This window comes from Salvelinus alpinus, chromosome 11, assembly GCF_045679555.1.
Source record: "Salvelinus alpinus chromosome 11, SLU_Salpinus.1, whole genome shotgun sequence".
Lineage (NCBI taxonomy): Eukaryota > Metazoa > Chordata > Actinopteri > Salmoniformes > Salmonidae > Salvelinus > Salvelinus alpinus.
The window spans coordinates 5,391,654-5,400,832 of record NC_092096.1 but is presented as its reverse complement, the minus strand read 5'-3'; the positions used below and the strand labels follow the sequence as shown (position 1 = coordinate 5,400,832).

The window sequence follows — 9,179 nt, the reverse complement described above, 5'->3', positions numbered from 1 at the left end:
AGTTAGTGTAATGGAGGACAGGAGAGAGACCAGTATGTCATTCTCTGGATAGAGTTAGTGTAGTGGAGGACAGGAGAGAGACCAGTATGTCATTCTCTGGATAGAGTTAGTGTAGTGGAGGACAGACTACAGACACGAAAATAGAAACACGACATACAACAGTTACTTTTTCCTCTGCTTTTATTCTGAAGGCAATATCATAAACACTTCAGTGATGTATGCTTTTATTCTGAAGGCAATATCATAAACAATACAGTGATGTATGCTTTTATTCTGAAGGCAATATCATAAACACTACAGTGATGTATGCTTTTATTCTGAAGGCAATATCATAAACAATACAGTGATGTATGCTTTTATTCTGAAGGCAATATCATAAACAATACAGTGATGTATGCTTTTATTCTGAAGGCAATATCATAAACACTACAGTGATGTATGCTTTTATTCTGAAGGCAATATCATAAACACTACAGTGATGTATGCTTTTATTCTGAAGGCAATATCATAAACACTAGAGTGAAACAGTAAATCTGGATGACTGAGCTTGTCTGAACATTCAGGAGAATTCAACAATGTTTTAGTGAAAGTCCCAAATCATTATTGGTGATGGTTTAGCCACTGATCTTAGTTACTGTAACAAGTTCCAACCCAGTATGTTAGTAAGCAGCACAAGAAGCTCAGAGCTCTGGATTAGTCCCAGCTACAGGTCCTGTTCTCTAGGTCTGTCCTCTGGGTGGAAGAGAGTCCCAGCTACAGGTCCTGTTCTCTAGGTCTGTCCTCTGGGTGGAAGAGAGGGATCAGGCAGCTCAGAGCTCTGGATTAGTCCCAGCTACAGGTCCTGTTCTCTAGGTCTGTCCTCTGGGTGGAAGAGAGTCCCAGCTACAGGTCCTGTTCTCTAGGTCTGTCCTCTGGGTGGAAGAGAGGGATCAGGCAGCTCTGGATTAGTCCCAGCTACAGGTCCTGTTCTCTAGGTCTGTCCTCTGGGTGGAAGAGAGGGACCAGGCAGCTCAGAGCTCTGGATTAGTCCCAGCTACAGGTCCTGTTCTCTAGGTCTGTCCTCTGGGTGGAAGAGAGTCCCAGCTACAGGTCCTGTTCTCTAGGTCTGTCCTCTGGGTGGAAGAGAGTCCCAGCTACAGGTCCTGTTCTCTAGGTCTGTCCTCTGGGTGGAAGAGAGGGATCAGGCAGCTCAGAGCTCTGGATTAGTGCCAGCTACAGGTCCTGCTCTCTAGGTCTGTCCTCTGGGTGGAAGAGGGGGATCAGCGGTGAGATGGAGAAAGAGACAAGGGATTGTGGTCTTGAGGGGACATCTCTCTCTCTTCGCCAATGGCAGACCAAAGGAGACACCTGTTTCTCCCTTCCTCCCCATCTCTCTGTATTTTCCCTCCCTCTCCCCTTTTCCACCCCTCATCCCTTTCTCTCTCTGCCTCTCTCTCTGTCCATCAACATCTTTTGTCCCGGTTTCCTTTAAAGGTTCATCAAAGAGAACCAGGCACGCAGTTACTTTAGTGTGCCTTGGGACACACACACACACACACACACACACACACACACACACACACACACACACACACACACACACACACACACACACACACACACACACACACACACACACACACACACACACACACACACACACACACACACACACACACACACACACACACACACACACACACACACACACACACACACACACACACACACACACACACACACACACACACACACACACACACACACACACACACACACACACACACACACACACACACACACACACACACACACACACACACACACACACACACACACACACACACACACACACACACACACACACACACACACACACACACACACACACACACACACACACACACACATCTGACACACTCTGACACACTGACAGGGCAGGCTAGTCTGTTTGCCAGGACACACCTAGATCTGAACACATCTGGGTAAACAGATCCTCCACACATCCATCTGACCTGGAACACCCTCCCCCTCCCCCAGCCCAGGGTCCATCAGACCTGGAACACCCTCCCCCTCCCCCAGCCCAGGGTCCATCAGACCTGGAACACCCTCCCCCTCCCCCAGCCCAGGGTCCATCAGACCTGGAACACCCTCCCCCTCCCCCAGCCCAGGGTCCATCAGACCTGGAACACCCTCCCCCTCCCCCAGCCCAGGGTCCATCAGACCTGGAACACCCTCCCCCTCCCCCAGCCCAGGGTCCATCAGACCTGGAACACCCTCCCCCTCCCCCAGCCCAGGGTCCATCTGACCTGGAACACCCTCCTACAGCCCAGGGTCCATCAGACCTGGAACACCCTCCCCCTCCCCCAGCCCAGGGTCCATCCGACCTGGAACACCCTCCCCCTCCCCCAGCCCAGGGTCCATCTGACCTGGAACACCCTCCTACAGCCCAGGGTCCATCAGACCTGGAACACCCTCCCCCTCCCCCAGCCCAGGGTCCATCTGACCTGGAACACCCTCCTACAACCCAGGGTCCATCAGACCTGGAACACCCTCCCCCTCCCCCAGCCCAGGGTCCATCAGACCTGGAACACCCTCCTACAGCCCAGGGTCCATCAGACCTGAAACACCCTCCTACAGCCCAGGGTCCATCAGACCTGGAACACCCTCCCCCAGCCCAGGGTACATCAGACCTGGAACACCCTCCCCCTCCCCCAGCCCAGGGTCCATCAGACCTGGAACACCCTCCCCCAGCCCAGGGTACATCAGACCTGAAACACCCTCCCCCTCCCCCAGCCCAGGGTCCATCAGACCTGGAACACCCTCCCCCAGCCCAGGGTCCATCTGACCTGGAACACCCTCCTACAGCCCAGGGTCCATCAGACCTGGAACACCCTCCTACAGTCCAGGGTCCATCTGACCTGGAACACCCTCCTACAGCCCAGGGTCCATCAGACCTGGAACACCCTCCCCCAGCCCAGGGTCCATCAGACCTGGAACACCCTCCTACAGCCCAGGGTCCATCAGACCTGGAACACCCTCCCCCTCCCCCAGCCCAGGGTCCATCTGACCTGGAACACCCTCCTACAGCCCAGGGTCCATCAGACCTGGAACACCCTCCTACAGCCCAGGGTCCATCAGACCTGGAACACCCTCCCCCAACCCAGGGTCCATCAGACCTGGAACACCCTCCCCCTCCCCCAGCCCAGGGTCCATCAGACCTGGAACACCCTCCCCCAGCCCAGGGTCCATCAGACCTGGAACACCCTCCCCTCCCCCAGCCCAGGGTCCATCAGACCTGGAACACCCTCCCCCAGCCCAGGGTCCATCAGACCTGGAACACCCTCCTACAGCTCCTATTATTAATACAGCTCCTATTATTAATACAGCTCCTATTATTAATACAGCTCCTATTATTAATACAGCTCCTATTATTAATACAGCTCCTATTATTAATACAGTCTAGATCACTCTGTAGACTGAACAGCAGACAGGTGGAGACAGATGACTATAGATCTATACAGTCTAGATCACTCTGTAGACTGAACAGCAGACAGGTGGAGACAGATGACTATAGATCTATACAGTCTAGATCACTCTGTAGACTGAACAGCAGACAGGTGGAGACAGATGACTATAGATCTATACAGTCTAGATCACTCTGTAGACTGAACAGCAGACAGGTGGAGACAGATGACTATAGATATATACAGTCTAGATCACTCTGTAGACTGAACAGCAGACAGGTGGAGACAGATGACTATAGATCTATACAGTCTAGATCACTCTGTAGACTGAACAGCAGACAGGTGTTAGTGGAGACAGATGACTATAGATATATACTGATTAGAAGGGACAGGTTGTCTGTGAACTGGTTGTAAAATGGGTCTTTCCTGCAGGTCTATGTTGTCTAGATCCTGGTAAGCAGCTGGTCCAGGGCTTGGCTGGACTCAGAGTCAGTCTGGAGGGACATCTCCTCTGCTAGCACACTCCTCTGGAAGTCCTGCAGGGAGAGAGACATCACACACACGTTAAGATCACATCCCTTCAGTGAATCTGGACTAATGTGGGAAAATCCCTGCTCCCCCTGAACCACAGTATGGATAAATGGGATCAGTCTTTGGTACATAGACCCTCAATGTCCCTGCTACTCCTGAACCACAGTATGGATAAATGGGATCAGTCTTTGGTACATAGACCCTCAATGTCCCTGCTACTCCTGAACCACAGTATGGATAAATGGGATCAGTCTTTGGTACATAGACCCTCAATGTCCCTGCTACTCCTGAACCACAGTATGGATAAATGGGATCAGTCTTTGGTACATAGACCCTCAATGTCCCTGCTACTCCTGAACCACAGTATGGATAAATGGGATCAGTGTTTGGTACATAGACCCTCAATGTCCCTGCTACTCCTGAACCACAGTATGGATAAATGGGATCAGTCTTTGGTACATAGACCCTCAATGTCCCTGCTACTCCTGAACCACAGTATGGATAAATGGGATCAGTGTTTGGTACGTAGACCCTCAATGTCCCTGCTCCCCCTGAACCACAGTATGGATAAATGGGATCAGTCTTTGGTACATAGACCCTCAATGTCCCTGCTACTCCTGAACCACAGTATGGATAAATAGATCAGTGTTTGGTACATAGACCCTCAATGTCCCTGCTACTCCTGAACCACAGTATGGATAAATGGGATCAGTGTTTGGTACATAGACCCTCAATGTCCCTGCTACTCCTGAACCACAGTATGGATAAATGGGATCAGTCTTTGGTACATAGACCCTCAATGTCCCTGCTCCCCCTGAACCACAGTATGGATAAATGGGATCAGTCTTTGGTACGTAGACCCTCAATGTCCCTGCTACTCCTGAACCACAGTATGGATAAATGGGATCAGTCTTTGGTACATAGACCCTCAATGTCCCTGCTACTCCTGAACCACAGTATGGATAAATGGGATCAGTCATTGGTACATAGACCCTCAATGTCCCTGCTCCCCCTGAACCACAGTATGGATAAATGGGATCAGTCTTTGGTACATAGACCCTCAATGTCCCTGCTCCCCCTGAACCACAGTATGGATAAATGGGATCAGTCTTTGGTACATAGACCCTCAATGTCCCTGCTACTCCTGAACCACAGTATGGATAAATGGGATCAGTCTTTGGTACATAGACCCTCAATGTCCCTGCTACTCCTGAACCACAGTATGGATAAATGGGATCAGTCTTTGGTACATAGACCCTCAATGTCCCTGCTACTCCTGAACCACAGTATGGATAGATGGGATCAGTCTTTGGTACGTAGACCCTCAATGTCCCTGCTCCTCCTGTACCACAGTATGGATAAATGGGATCAGTCTTTGGTACATAGAGCCTCAATGTCCCTGCTCCCCCTGAACCACAGTATGGATAAATGGGATCAGTCTTTGGTACATAGACCCTCAATGTCCCTGCTACTCCTGAACCACAGTATGGATAGATGGGATCAGTCTTTGGTACGTAGACCCTCAATGTCCCTGCTCCTCCTGAACCACAGTATGGATAAATGGGATCAGTCTTTGGTACATAGAGCCTCAATGTCCCTGCTCCCCCTGAACCACAGTATGGATAAATGGGATCAGTCTTTGGTACATAGACCCTCAATGTCCCTGCTACTCCTGAACCACAGTATGGATAAATGGTATCAGTCTTTGGTACATAGACCCTCAATGTCCCTGCTCCCCCTGAACCACAGTATGGATAAATGGGATCAGTATTTGGTACATAGACCCTCAATGTCCCTGCTACTCCTGACCCACAGTATGGATAAATGGGATCAGTCTTTGGTACATAGACCCTCAATGTCCCTGCTCCCCCTGAACCACAGTATGGATAAATGGGATCAGTCTTTGGTACGTAGACCCTCAATGTCCCTGCTACTCCTGAACCACAGTATGGATAAATGGGATCAGTCTTTGGTACATAGACCCTCAATGTCCCTGCTACTCCTGAACCACAGTATGGATAAATGGGATCAGTCTTTGGTACATAGACCCTCAATGTCCCTGCTCCCCCTGAACCACAGTATGGATAAATGGGATCAGTCTTTGGTACATAGACCCTCAATGTCCCTGCTCCCCCTGAACCACAGTATGGATAAATGGGATCAGTCTTTGGTACATAGACCCTCAATGTCCCTGCTACTCCTGAACCACAGTATGGATAAATGGGATCAGTCTTTGGTACATAGACCCTCAATGTCCCTGCTACTCCTGAACCACAGTATGGATAAATGGGATCAGTCTTTGGTACATAGACCCTCAATGTCCCTGCTACTCCTGAACCACAGTATGGATAGATGGGATCAGTCTTTGGTACGTAGACCCTCAATGTCCCTGCTCCTCCTGAACCACAGTATGGATAAATGGGATCAGTCTTTGGTACATAGAGCCTCAATGTCCCTGCTCCCCCTGAACCACAGTATGGATAAATGGGATCAGTCTTTGGTACATAGACCCTCAATGTCCCTGCTACTCCTGAACCACAGTATGGATAGATGGGATCAGTCTTTGGTACGTAGACCCTCAATGTCCCTGCTCCTCCTGAACCACAGTATGGATAAATGGGATCAGTCTTTGGTACATAGAGCCTCAATGTCCCTGCTCCCCCTGAACCACAGTATGGATAAATGGGATCAGTCTTTGGTACATAGACCCTCAATGTCCCTGCTACTCCTGACCCACAGTATGGATAAATGGGATCAGTCTTTGGTACATAGACCCTCAATGTCCCTGCTCCCCCTGAACCACAGTATGGATAAATGGGTACAGTCTTTGGTACATAGACCCTCAATGTCCCTGCTCCTCCTGAACCACAGTATGGATAAATGGGATCAGTCTTTGGTACGTAGACCCTCAATGTCCCTGCTACTCCTGAACCACAGTATGGATAAATGGGATCAGTCTTTGGTACATAGACCCTCAATGTCCCTGCTCCTCCTGAACCACAGTATGGATAAATGGGATCAGTCTTTGGTACATAGACCCTCAATGTCCCTGCTCCCCCTGAACCACAGTAGGGATAAATGGGATCAGTCTTTGGTACGTAGACCCTCAATGTCCCTGCTCCCCCTGAACCACAGTATGGATAAATGGGATCAGTCTTTGGTACATAGACCCTCAATGTCCCTGCTCCTCCTGAACCACAGTATGGATAAATGGGATCAGTCTTTGGTACATAGACCCTCAATGTCCCTGCTCCTCCTGAACCACAGTATGGATAAATGGGATCAGTCTTTGGTACATAGACCCTCAATGTCCCTGCTCCTCCTGAACCACAGTATGGATAAATGGGATCAGTCTTTGGTACATAGACCCTCAATGTCCCTGCTCCCCCTGAACCACAGTATGTTTTATGGGATCAGTCTTTGGTACATAGACCCTCAATATCCCTGCTCCTCCTGACCCACAGTATGGATAAATGGGATCAGTCTTTGGTACATAGACCCTCAATGTCCCTGCTACTCCTGAACCACAGTATGGATAAATGGGATCAGTCTTTGGTACATAGACCCTCAATGTCCCTGCTACTCCTGAACCACAGTGTGGATAAATGGGATCAGTCTTTGGTACATAGACCCTCAATGTCCCTGCTACTCCTGAACCACAGTATGGATAAATGAGATCAGTCTTTGGTACATAGACCCTCAATGTCCCTGCTACTCCTGAACCACAGTATGGATAAATGGGATCAGTCTTTGGTACATAGACCCTCAATGTCCCTGCTACTCCTGAACCACAGTATGGATAAATGGGATCAGTCTTTGGTACATAGACCCTCAATGTCCCTGCTCCCCCTGAACCACAGTATGGATAAATGGGATCAGTCTTTGGTACATAGACCCTCAATGTCCCTGCTACTCCTGAACCACAGTATGGATAAATGGGATCAGTCTTTGGTACATAGACCCTCAATGTCCCTGCTCCTCCTGAACCACAGTATGGATAAATGGGATCAGTCTTTGGTACATAGACCCTCAATGTCCCTGCTCCCCCTGAACCACAGTATGTTTTATGGGATCAGTCTTTGGTACATAGACCCTCAATATCCCTGCTCCTCCTGACCCACAGTATGGATAAATGGGATCAGTCTTTGGTACATAGACCCTCAATGTCCCTGCTACTCCTGAACCACAGTATGGATAAATGGGATCAGTCTTTGGTACATAGACCCTCAATGTCCCTGCTACTCCTGAACCACAGTGTGGATAAATGGGATCAGTCTTTGGTACATAGACCCTCAATGTCCCTGCTACTCCTGAACCACAGTATGGATAAATGAGATCAGTCTTTGGTACATAGACCCTCAATGTCCCTGCTACTCCTGAACCACAGTATGGATAAATGGGATCAGTGTTTGGTACATAGACCCTCAATGTCCCTGCTACTCCTGAACCACAGTATGGATAAATGGGATCAGTCTTTGGTACATAGACCCTCAATGTCCCTGCTCCTCCTGAACCACAGATATCCTAAAGCTGTTATTTGATGTTAACCTGAGGTATGTCCATGTTATAAACATTAGACCTGTTTCTATTTGATGTTAACCTGAGGTATGTCCATGTTATAAACATTAGACGTGTTTCTATGTGATGTTAACCTGAGGTATGTCCATAGACGTGTTTCTATTTGATGTAAACCTGAGGTATGTCCATGTTATAAACATTAGATGTGTTTCTATTTGATGTAAACCTGAGGTATGTCCATGTTATAAACATTAGACGTGTTTCTATTTGATGTAAACCTGAGGTATGTCCATGTTATAAACATTAGACCTGTTTCTATTTGATGTAAACCTGAGGTATGTCCATGTTATAAACATTAGACGTGTTTCTATTTGATGTAAACCTGAGGTATGTCCATGTTATAAACATTAGACCTGTTTCTATTTGATGTAAACCTGAGGTATGTCCATGTTATAAACATTAGACGTGTTTCTATTTGATGTAAACCTGAGGTATGTCCATGTTATAAACATTAGACGTGTTTCTATTTGATGTAAACCTGAGGTATGTCCATGTTATAAACATTAGACGTGTTTCTATTTGATGTAAACCTGAGGTATGTCCATGTTATAAACATTAGACGTGTTTCTATTTGATGTAAACCTGAGGTATGTCCATGTTATAAACATTAGACGTGTTTCTATT

General features: G+C 48.3%; 2 protein-coding genes and 1 long non-coding RNA gene across 3 annotated transcripts in view; 2 read left to right on the top strand and 1 right to left on the bottom strand.

The window, feature by feature from the left end:
- The first annotated feature begins 662 nt into the window (after positions 1-662).
- On the top strand, positions 663-966 carry LOC139533382 (uncharacterized). Its single transcript, XR_011666728.1, has 3 exons — positions 663-723; positions 774-852; positions 903-966. It is a non-coding gene; the product is annotated as an uncharacterized lncRNA (long non-coding RNA).
- Positions 967-1,270: 304 nt separating this feature from the next.
- LOC139534837 (proline-rich protein HaeIII subfamily 1-like) lies at positions 1,271-3,487 on the top strand. Its single transcript, XM_071334291.1, has 3 exons — positions 1,271-1,295; positions 2,020-3,302; positions 3,458-3,487. The coding sequence occupies exons 1-3, from the start codon at positions 1,271-1,273 to the stop codon at positions 3,485-3,487; spliced, it is 1,338 nt and encodes a 445-aa protein (XP_071190392.1).
- Positions 3,258-9,179, bottom strand: part of LOC139533381 (golgin subfamily A member 6-like protein 4) — a 22,698-nt gene continuing 16,776 nt past the window's right edge. Inside the window, exon 6 of the mRNA XM_071331425.1 lies at positions 3,258-3,982. Within this exon, the coding sequence (XP_071187526.1) occupies positions 3,890-3,982 (93 nt within the window). The 3' untranslated portion in view covers positions 3,258-3,889. The remainder of the gene's footprint in view (positions 3,983-9,179) is intronic.

Coding starts and splice junctions, on each gene's coding strand:
- LOC139534837 (XM_071334291.1), top strand. CDS start 1,271: ATGGAGAAAGAGACAAGGGATTGTG. Junction 1,296..2,019: donor GAAAGAGACAAGGGATTGTG/GTCTTGAGGGGA, acceptor CCCCTCCCCCAG/CCCAGGGTCCATCAGACCTG. Junction 3,303..3,457: donor ACACCCTCCCCCAGCCCAGG/GTCCATCAGACC, acceptor ATCACTCTGTAG/ACTGAACAGCAGACAGGTGG.